This window comes from Cajanus cajan, chromosome 4 (genome assembly GCF_000230855.2).
Source record: "Cajanus cajan strain Asha chromosome 4, NIPB_CcT2T_4, whole genome shotgun sequence".
NCBI lineage: Eukaryota > Viridiplantae > Streptophyta > Magnoliopsida > Fabales > Fabaceae > Cajanus > Cajanus cajan.
The window spans coordinates 65,262,908-65,288,490 of record NC_138520.1 but is presented as its reverse complement, the minus strand read 5'-3'; the positions used below and the strand labels follow the sequence as shown (position 1 = coordinate 65,288,490).

The window sequence follows — 25,583 nt, the reverse complement described above, 5'->3', positions numbered from 1 at the left end:
ATAAAATTAAATAATATTTTTTAAAATTTAATAAAATTAACTAATATAATTAATGTTGTTATTATTATTATTATTATTATTTAATGTGTAATTTGGTTAAAACTGGCTTATAATAAATATACTATTGATATGCCATATTTGTGATCCAACTCTCACCAACGCAACCCCGGTACAGTAAGTATACCGACTTGGCCCAAAAGTAATTTGTAGAGGGAACATAGTATTAGTATCTGTATCTGTAAACCAAACGGAACCACCATAATACCCACAAGACTTTTATTCCATTTCTTTTTTTAATTCAAACAAATAATAACATCTGTCAAACAAAATATATACCAAAATAATACAAAATCATTTACATTCCGATTTAGGATTTAGAATTTCTTTTTTTTTCCCCTCTTCTAAGTCCTCTACATTTGTGATGTATATTTAGTAAAAAAAAAGAAAAAAGAAGAAGAGAATAAAATAAAATAAATAAAAAATTAAGATTATTTGATAGAAGAAAAGTAGAAAAGAAATAAGGTGAAGATAATTTTTTTAATTAATTTATATTTAATTAAATAAAACACTAAATTGATATATTTTAATATATTAAACTCTTTATCATTATTTTATTTATTTTTATTATAACAATTGTTATATTTTTTGTTGAACATCAACAATGAATGAATAGTAATTTTTGTCTAAATCATCTCATTTTTTATGCATAAGGTTTGTAGAGATCGGTTCTACTATGTCTTTTCCATGTTTCTTGTAATACACCAAACACATTATTTCTATATATTTCAATCTTTGTTGTTCTCTCTCTTTCTTATTTCTGCTACTCCAAACACATCATTAAAGATTTTTATAAAGTTAATTTTTCTATTAGATTTTCTTTTCAGTGATTATTATGGTGGACAAGTTTATTATATGGACCACTAGTGCACAAGTGAACATGAACTTATTTTTATTTTTTGTTTTTTTTATTATATTAAAATACTTGAAATTTTTGAAAAGCCTATTTTGTAATCCAACCTTCTTATTTTTAGATCGTTGTTGGTGACTAAAAGTTTTGAAAAATCTAATTCTAATCGAATTGGTATATTTTATAAAAGTGAATCAATTAACCTAATCCGTTCTTTATAAAGTGTATTGGTTCAATTTTTTTAAAATAAATATGAATAGGATTTTTCAAAATTAGATCAGTTCGATATTGTGCGATTATTCATTTCATACTTACATATGAATCAATTTTTTTGAAGAAAAAAAATCGATCCACCTTATAATAATGGATCAGGTGGCCAAACCAATTTTGCAAAATGGATTAGTTCAGTTTTTTTTATCAAAATTGATCAGAGTTTTTTTTAATACAAATTGAATCGATTATGAATTGGTTCATATTGATTTGGAGTTTTTGTACAAAGTTATTGGTAACTTAGCCATTGTCCTCATTGTCATCCTCCTCCTTAACCTGATTAACGACCCCATTAACAATCATCCCCCACCACCACAAATAAAAACATTAATCCGAGGGTTTTGCTTGATTTTGTTTTAAGGATTTCATTCGCAATCCTTAGATATTCACAATTCTTAGGTTTTGTCAATTGAGAATTTCTTTTTATTAAAATTACTTGGAAAGATTGAGACTAGGGGGATTCCACAGATTTTGACAACCCTTATTCACTAGAGTCATGCCTTATTTGTTGCCACAGTGATGGTAGTTCATAGAAGAGTGTTCGTCAATTGAGCCTACCAAGTTGGTTTTTACTTTGATGTTTGAAAAGTATTTAGAAAATCTTAGAATCAATTTTTTGTCGAGACTCTTTGAATGTTTTTATTATTTATTGGGATTGAGCTATCTATGATAACTAATGTTGTCGAAAAAGATAATAAAAGGGTTTTATTGAAAACATGATAAATGAGGTCCATTTTTACTAATAAAAATAAGAATGACCTTTTAATTTTTAATATAATTTTTAAATTAATATATTATTCTAATAATTAAGATAATCTATATCGATTATTACATATATCATATTTATTCTCCTTTGAACTACTTGATTTGTTGGTTCACATCAGATTTCACCTTTATTTCCATCTCATTTTCACTTTGTATTCTTTTTTATCAATGACTTCCTTTTTTTATTTTAATTATTTTAATAACAGTTATACTTCCTCTCCTTTCTTTTTCTTTCTCTTTTTCCTTCCTACCTCTTCCCTTCAATCATCCAAATCTACCCAAAAATTGGATAGACATATCACATATATATTTTTCCAATTGTGAATTAGTATAAAAGAGACTTTGAGATGAGTTAATTTGGAAAAAAAAAAAGTAGCATGAATTTGAATAAATAGTAGAAGAAAATTTGCAACTTTGATGAGAAAGAGACACAAAGCCACATCGATCACGACTCAGCAGCGCAGAATCGACTCAGCAAGTGGTCCTGACTGACACATTAATTTTGTGAGCCGCACATCCTTCGACGCAAATCATAGTATTCTATGTCGACAAAAAAACTCAGAAGAAGTACGATTAGTGTCACACAGGCTAGAGTAGCTAATCATTCACCCATTTTCTCTTCGTTTCAATTTTATACCATAATAATAACAATTTTCTTACTTATTTATTAAAATACAAAATTATCAGGATTCTTAATAAAAATCTTCTATTTAGCGGTTCCTTTTCTTTTTCTTTTTTAAGGGATTTATCTAACATAATTTAAATCAAATACGGTTAAATAAATCTAGAATATTACTAGTGTAATTAATTTTGAAGGTAATTAAGTATAATCTTTTTAATTGTACTAAAAAAAAATTATTGGGTCGTTTAATCATATTTTTACTTGAGGTAAGTCAAATAGCTTCTTATGTTATTACGAGATCATCAGTAAATATTTTTCAAATAGTCATTAAAATAACCGCATAATTAAGGTTCTAATTCGTGTAAAAAAGATCAAGATTCTAATCTAAAATCATTTATTGAACTAAAAATTATTGTATCGCGGTTGATCCACTGACCCACATGCATGCTTAATATGGGAATTAGTTCTTAAACTATAAAATATTTTTTCAAATTTTAAATATAAGTAAAAAAAATTAACTTACACTAATTAAAAAAGTTAATTTTTGTAAAAAAAGGAAATTTAATTAAAATTATTTAATTGCACTAATTTAACTTAAAAATAACTTAATTTTCTAAATTATTTTTTTTAGAATTTGTGTCATTAAGAATAAAGTAGATAATTAAAAATACATTTTAATTAAATAAAGGATATTTCAGAAATAATAGAATAAAATCAAGTAAAATTAGTTGATATTTGCTTATCCTCAAATCGGAAACAAAACTATAATAATAATATAATAATATTTTTACGTTGTGTTTTTCAAACGGAAATTATTATTATTATTATTTACTTGATTCTTATAGTTATTTTATTTTAAATTTTGATTTCTGTACAAAAATTTGAATGTAGAGACTAAAAAAATTAAATATAAATAATTATAGAGATTAAAAAATAGTTTATTTATTATTATTATTATGATTATTATTTTTATTTTTATGTTAGTGTGTATATTGTTTCTGAATAAATATATAAGGTATGGTGTTAGTTTCTGACGAAGATCCGTTTCGAACAGAATTGTGAGTTTGTGACTCTTATTATATTTATAAAATATGAGCTAAACATGAAATAAGGGACAATCCCACATTCCAACTGTGATCAATAACTATTATAAATTAAGTTTTTGATTAATCCACATTAAATTTGTTATTAAAGATACATAGGTGGCAACACACAAACTGAATTGGATAATCTTGTTCTGCTTTGCTTTCGTTTACTTCACCATTTTTAGAATCAAAATGTAGCTAGTTCTGTGATATCTTAACATATATCAAACTAACTAATATATAAAACAAAACTCTCATAGTATTGTATATGCTATCATCATATATGTTATATTCTATCCCGATATCTATCATGTGTACCATATGTTGTTAAACACAAAAATTAAACCGAAAATATTCTTATAATATAAAAGAATTAATACATAATAATATGTGTTGTGTGTGTGTAAAGAGTGTGTGAGAGACAGACAAATTCTTTTTGGACGTATAGAATATTATTGCAGCCACAACCCACAGAAGCAATTCAATTTCATCACGGCGCCGAAATTATGGCATCTCATGCTATCTATATATAGGCTTCTCTTAGTTACTCTCAACCACACTACAATTAAACACACGAACGCACTAGCTATAATTCCCTCCAATCCCTCTCTCCCTTTGTGCTTTTCTAGTTCTCTCCAAAAACATGATGAGTTGCCAAGCATGGCCAGAACCAGTGGTTCGAGTCCAATCCTTAGCTGAAAGTGGCCTAAGCTCAATCCCTTCACGTTACATTAGGCCACACTCCCAAAGACCCTCTAACACCACTAGTCTTGCCCCCCACAAACCCTCTCAGGCTGATTATGATCATGATCATGGTCATAACCATGATCATATCAACATCCCCGTCGTTGACTTTGAGCACCTCTTCAGTGAGGATCATATCCTCCGTGAAGAGGTGTTCCGACGCGTGGACGAGGCATGTCAGGAGTGGGGGTTCTTTCAAGTGGTTAACCACGGGGTTAGCCACGAATTGATGAAGAGTGCGAGGGAGCTGTGGCGTGAGTTCTTCAACCAGCCACTTGAGGTGAAGGAGGAGTATGCTAACTCCCCCACCACTTATGAGGGTTATGGAAGTCGCTTGGGAGTGCATAAAGGTGCCACTTTGGATTGGAGTGACTACTTCTTTCTCCATTACATGCCTCCCTCACTTAGGAACCAAGCTAAGTGGCCTACATTTCCACCATCTCTCAGGTATGCATATCATATGTCTGTTTAACTATTCTCTATTTGGTTGCCTTTTGTTGTGAAAATATATCGCTTTACACCCGAAAAAATGTCCAATAATTTTCTCTCTCTACGATGAATAATTTGATTATTCTAAACTACCACATATCCACAATCCTAATCGAAAAGAAAGTAAAACAGAATATCCCATATGATGAAAAAGAAAAAAAAGTTATATATATACGGAAGTATAAAACAAGTATAAAAGTTAAAGTTGTGTTGCTTGTTACAGTGGTCGTTTTAGTTTCAACTTAAGGCCAAATTGAAAATATTTAACTAGTTAGGTCACTTATTCTAAGGAAAATGATACATCAACACTTAGGTACTAGTCAACACCTGGGAAAGAAAGAAACGTGATAAAATAATAAGTAATATAATATGACATAAAGAGAAATATATACAGATAAATTATACATATTAATAGAGCGTTCCTAATGTTAAGATGTCTACGACCTACACATATTCCCCTTATTATAAACACTCAACTTATTATTTGACGCATGCACACACTAAAATTGAGCGAGTCGTGTTAAAAATGTACTTATCTTTAAAATATATATACTTTAATAATTTTTTATTTTTATAATGGATCGTGTCTACTTAAAAATTACTAAATATAAAATCCTCAATATTTTACCCCGGACATGGTTACTTGAATTTATTGGTAGCAGAGTGATGATAGGTTGCTTGCTCAAACACTCTAGCTTGGCTTATATTAAGAATTGAAGCATGTGGATATATTTCGTTGCTCATGCATGTGTTTTTTCTTCTTTTTTTTCTTTCTTTTTCCAAAGTTATTGTTGCCCTATTTTGTTTGGTAAGATGCAGACGTGGCTACTATATTTACTTAATATTAGTTGCTGGATGATGGTGTACCCAACTTATTAAAGTCACGTTCTTTTCATTATATATATTATAAAGGTCTTATAAGGGGGTTGTAGGCATAAATAAAAAGTGGGATAGCGAAAATTTTGGACCTGTCAATTTAAAGGGTGTTGGGCAGAGCCGTGTTAAACATAAATGAATCTTTCACTTTAATATTTTTTTATACAATGGAAAAACTTCTATATTTAACTATTAATTTTAAACATGCTTTTTTAGATGAGAAATTAATTAAACAAAGAAGTAAAGCTTTTTGAATTTTGACAAGTTCAGCCTTGGACACTATCGTAATTACCAGTGGGGTTGGGGCAGCTTCATAATATGCTCTAGAAATTGACGCTTCTTAGACACATTTTTCAAGCGTAAACACGTACACTCGCCATTTGCATGTAAAACATGTGGCGATATATGGCAAAGAAAGCCAGATTTTGCAATCTACGAAAAGAAATTGAAAAATAACCCTTAGGATAAAGGAGAATATAATAATAGTTGGACAAAACTTACCGTTGTTATTGATTGAATGGACCAATCGAAGACATTAAACATTCACGGGTGCTTCGTAAAATAGGATGGACCAAAACTCCTGTTGGCTACCATTTTGGTCCAATGGTTCCCTCTGTGAAATAGGTCCATATTATGCAATTGTCTTTATCTTTTATTTTTCATATACACGCATTTTAAATATCTCAATTTTGTGGTCACAAATATTTTCTTTATACCCAAATCATTTTAATCCTTAGCCTTGTGAAAATAATATATACACTAGTAAAAGTATGCTAGTATATATTCAATTATATTGTATCTTTTTCTTTCATTGTACATTTCGATCATCCGAGCTAACCCCTAATATATATTTTAGAGAAGGTTAATTGGGACCCAGTTGCTTGCAAGTATAGTAATGGTATATAATCAGGAAACATATTTAGCTAAGTGGTTTGATGTCTCTGTTTGATGATAAATGTGTGTAGGACCATTGTCTAGTACTTTATATTGATAGTACAATTAATGTTGTCGCTGTCTGGGATGAAGAAAACAATGAAAACAATGCCTCTAATTACTGTTTTGTGGTGACAGGAAAGTTATTGCTGAATATAGTGAAGGAGTGGTTAAGCTAGGAGGAAGGGTACTCAATGTGATGTCAACAAACCTTGGTTTGAAAGAAGATTTCCTTCTTAATGCATTTGGGGGAGAAAGTGAGCTTGGTGCATGCCTAAGGGTGAATTTTTACCCTAAGTGCCCACAACCTGACCTCACTTTGGGACTCTCCCCTCACTCAGACCCTGGTGGCATGACCATCCTTCTCCCTGATGACTTTGTCTCTGGCCTTCAAGTACGCAAAGGAGATGAATGGATCACAGTTAAGCCTGTCCCAAATGCCTTCATCATCAACATTGGTGACCAAATTCAGGTCCTAACCTTGTCTAAAATGTTCAAACCTTTTTTTAAGTCAAGCTTTTATATCATATGACTAATTGCATTAAGTTGTGATGAGTTAAATACTCTAGCTTATGGAGACAATCTATTTAACGGAATCTCATATTTGATTTTCATTGTGTGTGCAAAATTTCTATGATAACAATTATAGTCACAATAGTATAAGTGATCAAAATTAGTCTCTGACTTAGTGGGTCGATAATACCCATGTCAGAACCAAAAAGTTGCATTGTTTCACATGCTATTATAGTCATAAGTCATAATATATTTTTCTTAGGGTTGTTAGTAATTAATGAATGTTCAATGCCATGTTTACTTTTTAGGTGCTGAGCAATGCAATATACAAGAGTGTAGAACACAGGGTGATTGTGAACTCAAACCAAGATCGTGTTTCCCTGGCCATGTTCTACAACCCGAGGAGTGATTTACTGATTGAACCAGCCAAGGAGCTTGTGACAAAGGAAAAGCCAGCTTTGTACTCACCAATGACATATGATGAATACAGACTCTACATTAGGCTTAATGGACCTTGTGGAAAGGCCCAAGTTGAATCACTGGCTTCCCAAACGTGATTCCAATAGTGTCAATCAGGACAAGACAGTGTTTGCATCTAAATAATTGGACATGTTGCTTTCTAGTGGATGGTTATATCTATATATATATATATATATGTATGTATAATGTAGATGAAGCTTTATCATGTTTTTATTTTGGGGTGCAATAGTTGAAAATGAAAAGAAGACGTTGAATCACGTGTTGAAATTATCCTTTCATGTGTCTGGATATCGCAAAGTGAGTAATTGCCTTGGTCAATTGAGGAAAGAATTGAATAATGGTAAGTGATAGGGACGATTTGAGCATATATACCTTTATCCCACGTTGGCCTAGTGTGGAATGCTGACTATGGTTTGTGAAGGAAAAAGATAGCACCATGATGGGACATGATTTCCCCAACACACACCATCTAATTCAGTTGACAATTTCCAATATTCATGCGTGTTTCGACCGGAGGACCTTATTATAGTCATTAATTAATTTAGTCACGTTGTAAATTGGCCTCCAGATAAGAGTTAGTGCTAGTTTGGTTCATTTGCATAAACAATCAATTCAATTTCATAACCCATATACCTACTACAAGTCCTTAACTTAAGTAATTTTCTCAGAACTCGGATTTTAATTTTATAAATAAAGAAAACTTGTAATTATACACTCACAAAACAATACATACAAATGTTATTTCAGTTAAAGAAACATAAGAACTCAGATTTGTTATATGAGAATAGATAGCAATACATACAATAATTTAATTTATTTTAAACTTCAGCAAATTAATATATATATATATATATATATATAATAATTTATTACTTCAACCAATTATAATTTTAAAGACAAGTAAAACTAGAATTAAAATTAAAATTTTAATATTAATTAGTAAGTCAGAACTCATAAACTATCTTATTTGTCAATTTGACAAACGCATGACAAGACTGGACACTTTTATATTTTCTATTGATAACAAAACAATAATAATTGTAGCCAAACTCAAACTTTTATTTTGTCCAACACTATATTACAAAGTACAAATATTATTTAGGTCCTCCAAGATGTGAATGTCAGCATGAAAATGCTTTGAAGGCCCAAAACACCAACCAAATATAGAAATGATCATCCATTTTATTAGGCAAACAAATATTCTAATTACACAAAAGTCATAATAAGAAATTGGGGACCAAAGGTGACTGACATGCTGCTGCAAGCTGGCTCCAAGAAAGATTCCAGGTTTGGTTGTTGAATTCTAGTGGGGTTGATGATGCATGTTCAAAACTTGTTAGAAAAACACCCTCTTCTGATATCTTTTGCTTTTTGCTTGATTGGTGCTCTTCCTCAAGTTGTGTTCTCAAAGATTCAGATTCCTCACAAAGAGAAGGCAGAGAAGCAATTGTAGTAGCAAAAGGCTTGCATGCTTTCTCAATGATTGTTTTGCTATGGTTACTTTGTCCAATTCTCTCCATGTACTTTCCTTGTGCTTCAATTTTTAGCTTCAAGCTTCTCTGAACCTTCAAATCAGTTAAAACAATAAAAAGAAATTCTCACCATCTATGGTTTTTCCCCTAAAGAAAATGGATGTTTACCATGTTTGGATTTCATTACAGAAAAAAAAAACTGCAAAATAAAGTTTTTTTTAATTATTTCCTAATTTTGTAACTAATAATTATATGACTACTTTTTTATTTATAAAAATTTACAGTGACAACAATCACTGACGGATCCAGAAAATTTAGTTAGTGGGGGCAATACTTACTCATATATTTGTAGTATTAAAAATTTTACATATAACTTTTAAAAGTATAAATATATATCATAATTATTTTTATAATTTTTTATATCTACAATTATGATTAAGGATTAAAATAAATTGGGTAAGACTAGATTATATTATAATTTAATAGATTTGAACCTAACTTTCTTTAAAATTATATGTCTTTAATATGACTTATTTATCTGTCATAGATATTTTTAAATGTTTGATTAAAACTACAATCCTAAAGACCTACTTTATAATAATTTAACACTAATAAAACCATAAAAATAAATATGTTAAATTTTATAAAAAAACAAGTTTAATTTATTTATGATATAAAATATTTTTAATATCTGATATAAATTTTTATATGATAATTTATTTTAAAATATATTTTATAATACAAATTCAAAATAGAATATAAATCTTCCAACCTTTCTTAATTTGATTTTTTTAATCATATACAATCTTACAATCTTTACTATTATGATCTTTTTAATCAACATATACAATAAATAGAAAGTATAAAAGGTAAACATGCATAATACAAATTTTATTTTATCAAAAATTAATCTTTTTAACATATTACTTTATATAAGTGAACATTAATATATATATATATATATTATATAATTAAACTTTTTTTAAAAAACTAATTCATTATTACTGGGTATTTTTTATCACATATGAAAACTAATCTCTTTCAAAAATTTAAAAAATATTAAATAAATGAACATCTCCTTCAAATTTATATTTTATACATATGATAATTTAGATATATATATATATATAATTAAAATATAAATTTTATTTTTTAAAATATATTATTTTTTAGACAAAAAAAATATATGTATAAAATGGTAGTGGGGGCAAGTGCCCCTACTATCTCCTATGTAGATCCGTCCGTGACAACAATAGAATTTGAGCATAAGATCATATTTATATTATTTCAACTTTTACTATTAGATGAATCCTAATGATTATATATTATTGTTGTGACTTTTGCTAAGTCTTGAATCATGATTAATGTAAATTTAGTGCACAAATTTTAATTTAGTAAAATAAAAAATTTAATATTTTTTTTCTCCTTTTACTTCACAAATTGAAGTATCATACTTTTAAGTTTTAAGAAACGACCTGGTACCATGATTTCAGTTGAAATATCATAATTTTTGAGGTCTCTCAATCACAATTGCAATTATATTTATTGGCAATTTCCCATAATATCAAATACCATAACAAAATTATAATTCTGACCGCAATTTAAAATCTTACCTTTACTTAATATATAAAAGTGAGATTAAAATTTTCGATCAAGAAAGTTTATCAAAATAAAATCGTTAAATTGCTTGGTGAAATGTTTTTGCTAAAAAGTTGGATTAATCCCACTTCAATTCTGGTAGGAATATTTTGGTGAAGTACAATACAAATAAATAATAATAATAAAAAAATACTACCTTTCTTTTTCTTTTTCTTTTTTATTTCTCTTTAAACATTTTTTTTAATACTACCTCTGTTTTATCACTCAAGCGATTTTGCATCTCTGTCTGCATTTGAAGGACTTCTTTTAGCTGAAGAGCACTGCTTGGTAACAAACATTAATTACAACCATTGATAATAAAATATAATTAATAATTTAATGGATGCAAAAATGAAAGTTAAAAGGTGAAAAAAAATTATTGTTGTTGGAGTAATTTACTCACGATATAGAACTAAAATTTGGCAGTATATCAGATATGCTTCTTTTCTCAAGCTTCCCTCCTTCATAAATGAATAAGAAACAAGTTATGAATTCACATAAATTTAGTATTATCATTGTTTAATTAGCATCAAGACTTGCTTGAGTAAGAAACTTACTTGTGGGGGACTCTGGAATCAATTTGGAGATCCTGTATTTCTGAATACATCCATGTTGAACTTATAAGTCAATGTTCACAACCTAACTTTATTTTGTTTTCCAAGTGAATTATTTGATTCACATTCTAGAACGAGAAAATGGCATTTGAAATTGAAGAAGTTCTAAATATATGTGCCATTGAAGACACCAGCAATTTTATGCGACTTATATTTATATACTATATAATGAAAGGTCAACTTTGGTATTCAATGATTCAATATTCTTTGATTTTCCAAATACTAATTTTAAAATATATAAGCATGTTAAAATTGTCAATAGATCTTAACCATTCGAGGATGCAAAAAATAAATTAGAATAATATTTAAATATTTCTTACTTTCATATTTAAATTGTATTCAAACACTTTCAAGGTAAAACTGATTTGAAAACTAGAATAATAATATTAATTATTATTTGAAAAGACTACTTTAAAATATTTAACAACATTATATAGTATTAAATTTAAATTAACTCTTTCTATCTCAGTGTTTTAAAAATCGAATTGGATATCTGATCAAATTATTAGATCAGTGAATCATGAATTCAACCAGTGACTCACTAATCAAATTGGATGATTCGGTCTTTATTAATTTTTAAAAAAATATTTATATTAGATATATTTCATACCTATAAGTTTCAATAACATTCATACAATGTCTTAAAGAAGTAAAAAAAAAATAGAGTTAATATAATACTAACAAAACAAACAAATTATAAACTAGTTGAATAACATAACATAAATTAATATAATTAAATATATAACTTTAAATTAAAATTTATTATATAAATTATTTAAACTAATTGTATAATAATAAAGTATATTGGTACAATAATCACTAAGGTGATAAATAATTACATTCATCAATCCTCAAGTTCCATCTAGTTTAAAATTTCCTTTTGTATTTTTGTTTGTATGAAGAAATACACAGGAAAATATTTTACTATAAAAAAGTTAATCAGAAGTATCGAATATTATCAATAAAAAAATATAAGTATGTAATATTTATTATATATAATATATTTATCAAGTATAGTCACAAAAAATGATTTGGTTAGTGGTCATATACACTGTCCAGCAACTACAAGATGCAGATTCAATTCTTTCTCGTTGCTGGTTTATTTAAAGGATGTTTATGATCAATTGACTAGTATGTGAATAAAGTTTTTTTATTTTTAATATAACATTGTTATGAGATGCATTAAGAAAATTGTTATCATATAATTAGGCCATGTTTAGGCTTAACTTAAACAGTTTAATTTATTTATTATTATATTTTTATGAATTTCATCAGCAAGTTGATGATGGATCCATACTTGAATGAGACTTAAATGGTTTAACCATTAGGCCCACAATTGGCAATGAATTTAGGGGTCCACACTTTTGAATGATGTAGCCCATGGATATCAGGCTTTGCTCTCTTTTGTATTTTTCTTCTTCTGAATCGAAAATTGAGTTTGAAAAAGATAATGCACACAATATTGAAAGTAGGAGAAAGAAAGAGGAACCTGCAAGTGGCTTTTGATGTGATAAATGTTTAATTCCGAAACACCCATAGCTTTCATTCCTTTCAATATACCTTTTGGTGTTGCGCCTGGACAGACAAACAAACCCAAGTAATAAGTCAGTCCTGATCATTCTTAAAAATCATCATGACTAAACAAACACCAAATTTGCAACTATTTATACCATAATGAATGGTGTAATGAACCCTTAATGATAATTTTTTTGAGACCATATGTGTATTATATATATGTGAAAACTCTTGTTTTAAATATTTAACATATGTGTATAGTGTATACTTATAACTCAAACTTCATTGGTTAAATGGAAAAAGCATGAATGAGAGAATTGGTGCAAAGACTTACTATCAGGGCCCCCAAGTTTATTTACAGCCTCCACAAAGCGATCATGGAGTTGTTGTGTCCAGCGTAGGCGTTCTTTGGCAGTGGCAGAGGCACGTGAGCGAGTGGAACCCATGACTGAACAACTTTTGGGGTCTAAGAGGCCCAAGCCATGGGGTTGTAAAGAGGAGGATTATAGCACAGGGAAGCCAAACAAGGAGAATTAACCAAGGTGCCGATGTTTACCATGCTACATTGCCTTTCCTTAGATTCTGCTAACTGTCTCTAGTTGTCGAAAAAACTCATGTCTCAAGCTTAACTTTTTGTGTCTATGTTTTGTGCTTTGTTCTTTGTCCCCAAGGGAAAGGGTTCATTTGGCGAGAAGGCCTATGATTCAGTCAATGCCCTGATTTACTAAATAACACCTAGTTTCCAAGTCAATTCAAATTCATATCCACATTATTTGGACCTTAGTCTCTTATACGTTGCTTAGAGAAATGGATCACTTGGTGAAGAAGTTTATGTAACAAGATCGAAAAGATTATTCATAAAATTTATTGAAATAGGTTTAAAAAAATTATAGAAAATACATAAGCCATTTCCTCTTAAGTCCAAATAAGATCATAAAAATGTAAGTTAATTAGTTATTTAAGTTTTCTAAATTTTTTTATTAGCCCCTATCAATCCTTTGTAATCTTTTTTATCTTTACCAACAAAAAAAAATCAAGGTTTTAATAGTTCAAGGATTAGAGAAAGAACTTTTTAAATACAGGAACTTATTTGAAGTCAGTAAAAATGTTAAAAAATTAAAATATGGATTTAACTTAAAAGTCTTAAATGTACAAAGAATTTTATATTATTCAATAATAAATTGTTATATATATGACAAGATTATTGATTTTTAAAATAATTATTTGAAAAATTATATCTAATATAATTTTTAATCAATTAAGAGTCTATAACTTAGATTAATAATGTATTAAAATTCACCAGAACGAAGATGTCCTTCAACAATTAAAGCAACAGCATCATTTATTTTATTTTATTTTATTATCAAAACTTAATCTTATTCACTACACTAATCTTTCAAAACATGAATTTTAGAAAGAGAAACCTGTAAAATTATATCCCAAACTCAAATCTCCAAATCAAAATACGCCGAGATGTTAAGTTTAACAAAAGCTTTTCGTAATATTAATATAATGGCATGTTTGGAACATCTGTTCGTGAGATTATTCTAGCCAGAAGTTCTGTCCAATATGCACAGCTTTTTTGCATCCAAATTAACTATAATTGATGCAGCTTTTACAATGAGTGGATAGTTTCAGAAATAGCAAAACAAGAAACTCCCGAGAAATTTATTTCAACTTCAAGTTCAATACTTATCCGTCCTGCCTTTTAGGCTAGTGATTAGAATTTAGAAACATCAAAAACATTGCAAATCAAAACTTCAAGCAACACATAATTGTTTTTTTGGCCAAGGCCTCTATGCTTCAAGCATTCCATTCGTAATCTTTCATTAACCCATCAAGCAACACAATGAAAGTTTGATTAGAAGACACTGTGGAGGGGAAAATGTTTTGTTTTCTTAAACAATGTTAAAAATAAAATAAAATAAACTACAATATGTAAATTCAAACAAATATCAACTAATCCTCTAATTAAAATTTGTCATGTTCTATTCTATACTCTGTAACATACACCAGCGGTTCATCTTGGTGAAAACAAACTTAATCCCAAATAAATTCGCCCAGAGACTTCAATACAACGCCTATTACATGAACTTGTATAAGTGATAAGTGATTCAACAAAATTACAATATCTTGTAAGCCCCGAAACAACACTCACCCATTCGATTGGCTTCAATCTAGGGCCTGCCCCTCCTGAGGCTGCATGATGGACATTTGTACTGCTTTATGCTCTCAGCCTTTGCAGGGGTAATCTTAACACACTTGCCATGGAACCACTTCTCGCATATGTCACACCCGATCCAAAACTCATCTGCGTTGTAGTTTCCACCACAGCTTCCACAAAGTGTCTCATTGTGCTCATCTTCATCCTCCTCGTAGCCCTCATCTGCAAACTTTGAGTTGCTTTTAACTTGCCCATCACTTGACCTCTGCAAATACATGTACATGAATGCATCATATATGGAATACACCATGTGGGCTGGCATGCTTTTGTATACCGGATGGCAGAAGCCTCAACTAGTGCAATATACCATATGAAAACAGACATCATGGACTATTACTTTGTTTCCAATTTCTTTATCATCACAGTATGTGATTTCAAATAAATTTCAGCCAATAATAAGAGTGGTATCGTTTCTAAAGAAACTGAGAAACAGTTGTCACATGAAAAGAAATACACTAACCTTGGTGCTTCCTCGAGATTTGCTTCCACTGTCCACAGTGGGCTTGTCTTTAACTGGTTTCCTGTCAGTCACAACTTCAAAAACGGATGGAAGATCATTGATTAAACTAAATAAACGTTTCCTGCCATAAAAATTAAGGTAACCATCAATACAAGGAGCCATAGGCCAAACACGTGCCGAGCAGAAATACCACAATAAAGAAATCCAATAGAAGTTTAATGGATCGACATATCTTCCAATTAGCAATTGAAGAAATTTCTAGTTAAAGAGAAAGCCATAAGGGAAAAACCATAGTAGTCAATCCTAGATAGTAAACCAAAGCAGCCAACCACAAAAGTGTTACAACAGTATAGCAGTTTGTGGAGCAGCTATTATATTTAAGATAACAGATTATTAAGCAATCGCTGAACCAAAAATAGTAAAAAAATAATAATTTATGTGACAGGAACTGGGTGTTAGGGGGAGCCATGACAGTTATTGGAAAATTTTAGCAGTTAAACATAAAAATAGGTTACTGTCAATGCAGCTTTGCATTATTAGAATAAGTTTTGTTCGAATACAAGCTTAGAAGTACTTTTAAGAGTTTCTCTACTAGAAAAGGTTCTTTATTTTAAGTAGAGAAACTCTCAAAAGTGCTTCTAGCTTATATTCAAACAGACTTTGTTAAATTGAAACTGTAATTTTGGCCGTTTAAGGCAGAAAATTAAGAGCAGAGGCATATTATTAAATATGTGTAATAGGGGGAATGGGAGAATAAGTGTATTTTTTTCTAGCAATTTGGAAAGAACTCATCTTTGTAGGAACATATGTCTCTAGGAATATATTCTATGTGATTTTTAATATTTCTCTTCTCCAATATATCAATTGGTGTGTTCTATCAATTTGGTTCGACCTTCTGAATTAAAAGGAGGTAATTCTGTGACCAGTGAAGAGTAGGAGCATGACATGTGTGACAGTGAGATTGAATAAACTGAAATTTGGAAGAGAAACTAGAGGTGATGGAAGACAAGATTGAGGCTCGGGCAGGGGCCAGTGTGGACAGGAAATTGGCAAATTTTGAATGATTTTGTTGGAGATAAGAAAATTGTGGGTATGTAAAAGATGCGAAAGACGGTTCATCAAATAGAGAAGAGAAGGGATCAGAATATCCCAATCATGACATGGATAAGTACCGTATAGAAGTTAAGGTTGAACCATCATCTTTCAATGGAGATGGCCCTGTTGGGTGAATTACTAAAGCAGAAACCTATTCTGAAGTTCAAAATATTAGAGGGGGAGTATTAGTGGAGAAGTGAAGATTAAATTAGCAAATCATAGCAATGTCATCACATTTTAAGTTGATTGCAGGTGCAAACTTTCACAGGGACAACTGGAGCAGTGGACATGACTACTCCCAGTGCTAACAAAAAAGTCATGCTTTTAATAAATAATTGCTGGATAGGGACCTCGGCTGATCTTGCTGTTAACATAAGATTGTATTTAAAAACAAACATCAGATCACAATAGAGAACAGAGAAATTTGAACCATCACCATATTTTAAAAAAAAAAGGTCCATAATTTCTTGAGACATATTCATCCTTCAAAGTGACTTAAAAGAAAATTCAGAACACCAACAGCAACCCATAATCTCAATGTTAAACAAAGCACATAAGGATGTCTTTAATGGATAGGGAGCCACATTGACCATGAATTATCACCACATATATGCATCATCATCAAAGCCAGTGCTTACCTTTCATTGCGATTAAGACGAGCTCCAAGGTAGAAGGATACAGAGAGCAACCAGGAATCACTATGCACAGCAACCAGAGAAAGCCAATCCCTGCGGTTCATGCCATCCCTAGCAAAATTGATTCCAAGTGCTGGCTCAGGGAGCTCCGGGGGAACTTCCTCGGCCGGCAGAGTTACCTCCCAGGCCTCATTCGGGTGTCCATAGAGGCATAAGTTATCCTTATCTTAAAGAAACACACCAGATACTTCAAATTTAACGGAAGGACACACAGCATTCCATAATCACAAAATCACATGAATTAATAATCTCAATTTAACAGAAACTAAAACCCAGTAAAGTGAACATGGATGTGACGTACGTGACACTCTAATGGTGGACTCAAATGTCAAAAGAACAAACCGCTATATTATTTGACACTCCCACGAAAACTAAACAGCACAATAACCATGTCAGAACTCAAATTATGTGCATAAAACTCTACCTTGTCACTCCATCAAGCATGCACAATTCACACACCCCAGAGGAAGAAAAACCCAAATTTGTGAAACCAAACGAATCCCATAAAAAATAATTTAGTAAATCCAATATTTTTTTACATGTAACAAAAAACAAACTAAAAAATTGAACCCCCATAAAAAATCAGATCCTAATTACCCTTTACCTGGATCACAGAGGCCGTAAAATTCATCAACATCTGAGAGAAGAAAAGGAGGAAAAGGTCAATAATTTGGAGAAGCAAAGGGTGAAAAGAGAGTGGAAAGAGAAGAGTAGTACCGTGAGTGAGAGCGCGAATAACAGCGGTTCTTCTGGCGCTATAATCCTTGAAGATCTCTTCCACGGTGCGGGGACTGGAAGCCATGTCCATTACCCAATTGAGATCTAAACGAAAAGGCTTGGGATTTGGGGGAATTAAATAGAATTGGAGAGCGAGACCATGGGAATTGATCAAATGAGTGTAGAGAAAGAAAGGAAAATTAGAGACTAGAAAGAATGATGTGTATATGTATAAATTTCCACTCCTTGTGTTTTTTCTCTTCACTTATTACCTCCTGCTTTCAAGTTTCAACTAAGAGGGCATTTTGGAGAGAAATTAGGTCATTAGGTCTCATGTAATTAAGGCAAATGTTAGGACAAATTAAGGATTACAATGTGCCTAGTTACAACTAAAATGATCAACTTTACTACGGATGTGATGAATTTGAGAGTAAATTTAGAAGAAAAAAATAATGTTAAAAATAATTATGTATCGGGTCGGAATGAAAATAATTATACTCATTTTTATTATAGGTGTGACAAATTTGAAGATAAACTTAAAAAGAAATATAAGATAAAAAATGATAAATGACTCAATCAGATGAAAAATGACCATACTAGTGTGACAAGTTTGAGAATGAGTTCTAAAAAATGTATATTTAAAAAATTAGGGTCTACATTTTATATTTTATTTCTATTTTTTTTTTAACTTTTTAGTCATAAAATTATCATCTTATTTTCAAGTTATTCCTTATTACAAAGATTTATATAGGAATTATAGAGGGGAAAAAAAGATCTAGTATAGCTCACTGTATTAATATTAATTCTTATTTATTTTAATATTTTTTTCGTACATATCTAATGTGGATACTCAAATTTATAATATAAAGTGATATAAACTTTCAATCTAACAGTTGAAATTACAAAATTCATATTTAATATAAAGTTATTGAGCAGTGTAATACTTAGTAAAAGTTACACCAGTATTATTATAACTCTCCTCATAAAATAATGATCCACATACATATTTTATTCTTGAAAAAATGATACTCCCACTTTCAACCATTGTTTTATTCCTAAGAGAGATGAGAAAGATGATTTCCATATATAAGAATCTATACTAAACATTCATAAATACCTTCTTTGATCGCTATCCACTATATAATTACTATCACATTTAGGTATCTTATAGGCCATATTTTTTTCTTACAATTTTGTATATTTTATTTACCAAATTGTATATATCATCACTGAAATACAATTATTTGAACTTTTTATATCATATTGAAGGTGCATCCTTTTCAAAGATCAATTAATATTTTTCTTACAAATTAATTACTTAAAAGAATTTGGCTAAAATGTACTTTTAATGTGAGTTATTTTTACTATTCAACGGTTAAGTATTTTAAACTTATCACATTATTTGAGAATCCTGGTTATTTACTAGGAATCGAATTCTAACTCTTGCAAATGTAGAAAATTCAAATTGGGAAGAGATGTCCACTTAATTAATGTTTGTCAAACTTCTAAAGAAGATTGTCTCTATGTTAAATGAGAAATATTCATTGCTAATGAACAAAAAAAAACATTACACTATCACGAGACACGTATTTTAATAATTATTAAACTATTTTATTTTTTATACATTTTAATATTACATTATATTGAAAATATATAATAATTTGATAACATGTTTCACATACGAGCTTCTTAGGAGTCATTTGGTAGATTTTTTTTTTTTTGAGCTAGAGAATTGTGGTTCTTGGGAATAAAAAAAATATTAAAAATCATGATTTCTGTGAATGATTAAAATTTGCTTGGTTGGTAACAAGTTTTTTTTAGAAATGTTTATAAATGATTAAATGTCAGTACTTGAAAATCAAATATTTTTACTACATCACTAAGCAAATTAAGGTAATATGATATTTTTACTATAATAAAACATTCAGTTTAGGAGTCATTTGGTAGAAGATATTTTTTTTTTGTGTTCGAGTATCATGGTCCTTAGGAATAAAAATAATCTTGAAAATCATGATTTTTAAAAATGATTAAAATTTTTTTGGTTGGTGACGAGTGTTTTTAAAAATCTTTATAAATGATTAGTCGTTAGTACTTGAAAATCAAAGATTTTACTATAGCACTAAGCAAATTGAGGTAATGAGATATTTTTACTGTAATAAAACATTCATTTTAAATCAGAAATATCAGATTCTCACCTCCAAAGAATTTGATCGAAAACTTGTATAAAAATCATTTTCAGAAAATCATGTTTTCTAGAAATCTTATTGTTTTTAGATAATAAGTCAAACATACAAAACTAACGATTATCAACTTCAGATTCCTGAGGAAGTAAAACCTTTTTGTGTATCTAACATTTCCAATATTGAATTTTTTGAGAAAATAAAAAAATAATTCAAACGTTAATTAATGAAAAAAATTGCATGTCTATACTCTAAATGGAATTGTCACAATTTATAAAGATAATGTCATGAGAAATTATTCATATTGTAACTACACTATTTTTTTTAAATATATTCTTATGCATTATAATAAAAAAAAAATCTCTTTTATAATAAGTATATTTTGATAATTATAACAAGGAAAATATATTATGAACCAAACATATATATTAATTATTCTTAAAAGTATAAAGAAGGTTTTAATTCATAACCAAACATGTGCTTTTGAAATACATAGGCATTATTTTCGGATATGTTATTCCTAATGTGCATCCGAGATTACCATGGCAACTTTATCTCCCTCACTTCGCAACGCTGTTACATGGCTCTTGCTCTTGGTCTTGGACAAGGATATTCATAATATAGTCATATCCCATTGTCGGGATCTTCTAAAGTTGAGATAAAGTCTCAACTTATATATTTTTAAAAAGTGAGATTTGCAAGTGATGAATCAATTAGATCAATAATAGATGCAAAAGTAATAAGAATGAGAATGAATAGAATTTTGTATAAAATAAAATAAAACAAAAAAAAACTTCATTTTGTTTAAAAATTATTATATCGTATTTCCTAATAATAATGAAAGATTTTATCACTTGTGTTATAGCAAAACAATAAATCCCCGAGAAATTTATTTTCACCTTCAAGTTCACCTCTTATCCGTCGTGGCTTTTATGGCAGGAAATTAGAAACATTGATACACGAATCAAAATTTCACGTCTTACTTGACACTCATGACTCATGTTGTTTGCTTGTCAAAGATCTCTATGCTTCATGCATTCCACTCGTAAATTTTCAATAACCCATCAAGCAACCCAATGAAAGTTTGATTAGAAGAAACTGTGGATGGAGAAAGGTTTTGTTTTCTTAAACAATGTTAAAAATAAAAAAATTACAATATGTAAATTCAAGCAAATATCAACTAATCCTCAAATTAAAACTTGTCAAGTCCTATTCTATACTGAGTAACATAGACCAAGGGTTCATCTTGGTGAAAAGAAACTTGATCCCAATTCCCAAATAAATTCGCCCTTAGAAACCGATACCATGCCCCATTACATGAACAACTTGATAAGTGATGTTACAAAACTACAGTATCTTGTAAGCCCCGAAACAACACTCACCCATTCGATTGGCTTCAATCTAGGGCCTGCCCCTCCTGAGGCTGCATGATGGACATTTGTACTGCTTTATGCTCTCAGCCTTTGCAGGGGTAATCTTAACACACTTGCCATGGAACCACTTCTCGCATATGTCGCAGCCGATCCAAAACTCATCGGCATTGTAATTTCCACCACAGCTTCCACAAAGTGTTTCATTGTGCTCATCTTCATCCTCCTCGTAGCCCTCATCCGCAAACTTTGAGTTGCTTTTAACTTGCCCATCACTTGACCTCTGCAAATACATGTACATGAAAGCATCACATATGGAATACACTATGTGGGATGGCGTGCTTTTGAATACCGGATGGCAGAAGCCTCAACTACTTGTGAAATATACCATATGAAAACAGACATCATGGACTATTACTTTGTTTCCAATTTCTTTATCATCAAAATATGTGATTTCAAATAAATTTCAGCCAATAATAAGAGTGGTATTGTTTCTAAAGGAACTGAGAAACAATTGTCACAAGAAAAGAAATACACTAACCTTGGTGCTTCCCCGAGATTTGCTTCCACTGTCCACAGTTGGCTTGTCCTTAACTGGCTTCCTGTCAGTCACAACTTCAAAAACGGATGGAAGATCATTGATCAAACTAAATAACCGTTTCCTGCCATAATGAATTGACGTAACCATCAATACAAGGAACCATCTACCAGCAGGTGCCAAGAAAAATACCACAATAAAGAAATCCAATAGTTTTTACGGATTGATATATCTTAGCAATTGCGAAAAATATTAAATGAAGGAAAAGCCACAAGGGAAAAACCAGAGTAATCAATCCTGAATAGATTAGCAGAGCAAAGCAGCCAACCCCAAGTGTTATAACAGTATAGCAGCTCGTGGAGCAGCTACTATATTTAAGATAAAAGATTATTAAGCACCCGCTCTACCAAAAATAGCAAAGAGAAAACAAAAATAATTTATATGTGATGGCAACTCAGTGTTAGGGGGGGTCATGACAGTTATTGGAAAAAATTAGGAGCAGTTAAGCATAAAAATAGTTCAATCTCAATGCTGCTTTGCATTATTATAATATGAGCATATTTAGATATAAGTATAGAAATGTTTTTAAGAACTTCTCTACCGGAAAAAAAGGTCTTTATTTTCGGTAGAGAAGCTCTCAAAAACGCATCTAGCTTATATCCAAACCAACATTTTAGGGCAGAAAATTAAGAGCAGATGCATGTTATTAAACAGGGGATAGGAGAATAAGAGTGTATTCTTTTTCTAGCCATTTGGACAGAACTCATCTTCATAGGAAATTAGGAATATATCTCTCTAGGAATATATTCTATGTGATTTAATATTTCTCTTCTCCAATATATCTATTGGTGTGTTCTATCATTTTGGTCTGACCTTCCAAATTAAAAGGAGGGAATTCTGTGACCAGCGACGAGAAGGACCATGACACGTGTGACAGTGAGGTTGAATAAATTGAAATTTGGAAGAGAAACTAGAGGGGATGGAAGACAAATTGAGGCTCGGGCAGGGGTCAGTGTGGACAGGAAATTGGCAAATTTTGAATGATTTTGTTGGAGATGAGAAAATTAATGGGTAAGCATGTAGAAGATTAGAAAGACAGATCATCAAATAGAGAAGAGAAGGGATCAGATTCAGCCAATCATGACATGGATAAGTACCGTATAGAAGTTAGGTTGAACTATCATCTTTCAATGGAGATGACCCTGTTGGGTAGATTACTAAGGCAGAAACCCATTCTGAAGTTCAAAATATTAGAGGGAAAGTATTAGTGGAGAAGTGAAGATTAAATTAGCAAATCATAGCAATGTCATCACATTTTAAGTTGACTGCAGGCACAAACTTTCACAGGGACAATCGGAGCAATGGACATGGCTACTCCCAGTGCTAACAAGAGTCATAGTTTTAATAAATAATTGCTGGATGGGGACCTAGGCCGATAAGATTGTATTTAAAAACAAGCATCAAATCACAATTGATAACAGAGAAATTTGAACCAACACCATATTGTTAAAAAAAGTCCATAATTTCTTGAGACATTCATCATTCGCAGTGACTTATAATCTCAATGTTAAACAAAGCGCATAGGGATGTCTTAAATGGATAGGGAGCCACACTGAACCTGAATTATGACCACATATATGCATCATCAAAGCTAGTGCTTACCTTTCATTGCGATTAAGACGAGCTCCAAGGTAGAAGGATACAGAGAGCAACCAAGAATCACTATGCACAGCAACCAGAGAAAGCCAATCCCTGCGGTTCATGCCATCCCTAGCAAAATTGATTCCAAGAGCTGGCTCAGGGAGCTCTGGCGGAACTTCCTCGGCCGGCAGAGTTACCTCCCAGGCCTCATTCGGGTGTCCATAGAGGCACAAGTTATCCTTATCTTAAAGAAACACACCAGAGACTTCAAATTTAATGGAAGGACACACAAATCTTTCCAAAATCACAAAACCACGTGAATTAGTAATCTCAATTTAACAGAAACTAAAACCCAGCAAAGTGAACATGGATGTGACGTGACACTCTAATGATGGACTCAAATGTCAAAAGAACAAACGCTACATTATTTGACATTCCCACGATAACTAAACAGCACAATAACCATGTCAGAACTCACTTTTTTTTTCCCCCTCATAGCAGCAGACCCATTTCGTTTTCTCATATTATGTGCATCAAAACTCTACCTTGTCACTCCAACAAGCATGCACAATACACACACCCCAGAGGAGGAAGAAAGACCCAAATTTACAAAACAAAATGAGTCCCAACAAAAATAAATAAGTAAATCCAATATTTTCACATACAACACAAAACAAACTAAAAAATTGAACCCACATAAAAAAATCAGATCCTAATTACCCTTTACCTGGATCACAGAGGCCGTAAAATTCATCAACATCTGAGAGAAGAAAAGGGGGAAAAGGTCAATAATTTGGAGAAGCAAAGGGTGAAAAGAGAGTGGAAAGAGAAGAGTAGTACCGTGAGTGAGAGCGCGAATAACAGCGGTTCTTCTAGCGCTATAGTCCTTGAAGATCTCTTCAACGGTGCGGGGACTGGAAGCCATGTCCATTACCCAATTGAGATCTAAGCGAAAGGGTTTGGGATTTGGGGGAATTAAATAGAATTGGGGAGAGGGACCATGGAAATTGATCAAAGAGTGTAGAGAAAGAAAGGAAAAAATAGTGAGTAGAAAGAAGGATGTGTATATGTGTAAAACTTTCACTCCTGATTTTATCACTTGTCACAACTCTTTCTACTAATAGAAGCACTTTGGAGAGAAATTAGGTCTCATTAGTAAGGGTAAGATAAGGAATGGAAATGGGTCGGATCAGAATAAAATCATCATATTCATTTTTATGTGATAAATTTGAAAATAAGTTTTCAAAAATAATAATGGGCCAAATCAGAATTAAAATGATAGTTTTTTTTAATCACGGGTGTTATGAGTTTAAGAATGAATTTAAAGAAATATTAAAGGTCACAAATGATAATAGATTGGATTAGAATGAAAATGACCATACTCATTTTTATTATAGTTACTAGTATGGTCGAGGCACTTCGTGATTTTATTAAAGATAAAATAAAATAAAAATTAAACAATAAATATAAAATAATCTAATATTATAATTAGTCAATTAATTTTAAGGTGTTGATTTTGAGAAAAATATTATTTTTTTAATTTTTTAAAATGAAAGGGTATAATGGTCAACAAAATGTGGTGACCAAGGTGGTTACTAAAAGAAGTATTCCCTTTATATATTAGTATATATTTTTTTAAATGAAAGGGTATAATGATCAACAAAATGTGGTGATCAAGGTGATTACTAAAAGAAGTATCCCTTTATATATTAGTATAGATTTCAAATTTAAGAGAAATCT

The 25,583-nt window shown here is 30.6% G+C and overlaps 4 protein-coding genes across 4 annotated transcripts; 1 reads left to right on the top strand and 3 right to left on the bottom strand.

Moving 5' to 3' along the window:
- The first annotated feature begins 4,187 nt into the window (after positions 1–4,187).
- Positions 4,188–7,954, top strand: LOC109791715 (jasmonate-induced oxygenase 2). The gene is made up of 3 exons (XM_020351042.3): positions 4,188–4,840; positions 6,830–7,163; positions 7,513–7,954. The coding sequence occupies exons 1-3, from the start codon at positions 4,293–4,295 to the stop codon at positions 7,759–7,761; spliced, it is 1,131 nt and encodes a 376-aa protein (XP_020206631.2). The 5' UTR covers positions 4,188–4,292; the 3' UTR covers positions 7,762–7,954.
- Positions 7,955–8,722: 768 nt separating this feature from the next.
- Positions 8,723–14,671, bottom strand: LOC109791710 (myb family transcription factor RLI1). Its single transcript, XM_020351038.3, has 6 exons — positions 13,258–14,671; positions 12,898–12,983; positions 11,352–11,391; positions 11,198–11,255; positions 11,006–11,075; positions 8,723–9,249 (listed from the first exon to the last, which is right to left on the bottom strand). Exons 1-6 carry the CDS (start codon positions 13,367–13,369, stop codon positions 8,902–8,904), a joined length of 714 nt encoding a protein of 237 aa, XP_020206627.2. The 5' UTR covers positions 13,370–14,671; the 3' UTR covers positions 8,723–8,901.
- A 191-nt stretch (positions 14,672–14,862) lies between these two features.
- On the bottom strand, positions 14,863–18,386 carry LOC109791712 (PHD finger protein ALFIN-LIKE 2). The gene is made up of 5 exons (XM_020351040.3): positions 18,115–18,386; positions 18,002–18,034; positions 17,341–17,563; positions 15,608–15,728; positions 14,863–15,352 (listed from the first exon to the last, which is right to left on the bottom strand). The coding sequence occupies exons 1-5, from the start codon at positions 18,203–18,205 to the stop codon at positions 15,101–15,103; spliced, it is 720 nt and encodes a 239-aa protein (XP_020206629.1). The 5' UTR covers positions 18,206–18,386; the 3' UTR covers positions 14,863–15,100.
- Positions 18,387–21,399: 3,013 nt separating this feature from the next.
- Positions 21,400–24,949, bottom strand: LOC109791711 (PHD finger protein ALFIN-LIKE 2). Its single transcript, XM_020351039.3, has 5 exons — positions 24,684–24,949; positions 24,571–24,603; positions 23,865–24,087; positions 22,206–22,326; positions 21,400–21,947 (listed from the first exon to the last, which is right to left on the bottom strand). The coding sequence occupies exons 1-5, from the start codon at positions 24,772–24,774 to the stop codon at positions 21,696–21,698; spliced, it is 720 nt and encodes a 239-aa protein (XP_020206628.1). The 5' UTR covers positions 24,775–24,949; the 3' UTR covers positions 21,400–21,695.
- Positions 24,950–25,583: the final 634 nt, after the last annotated feature.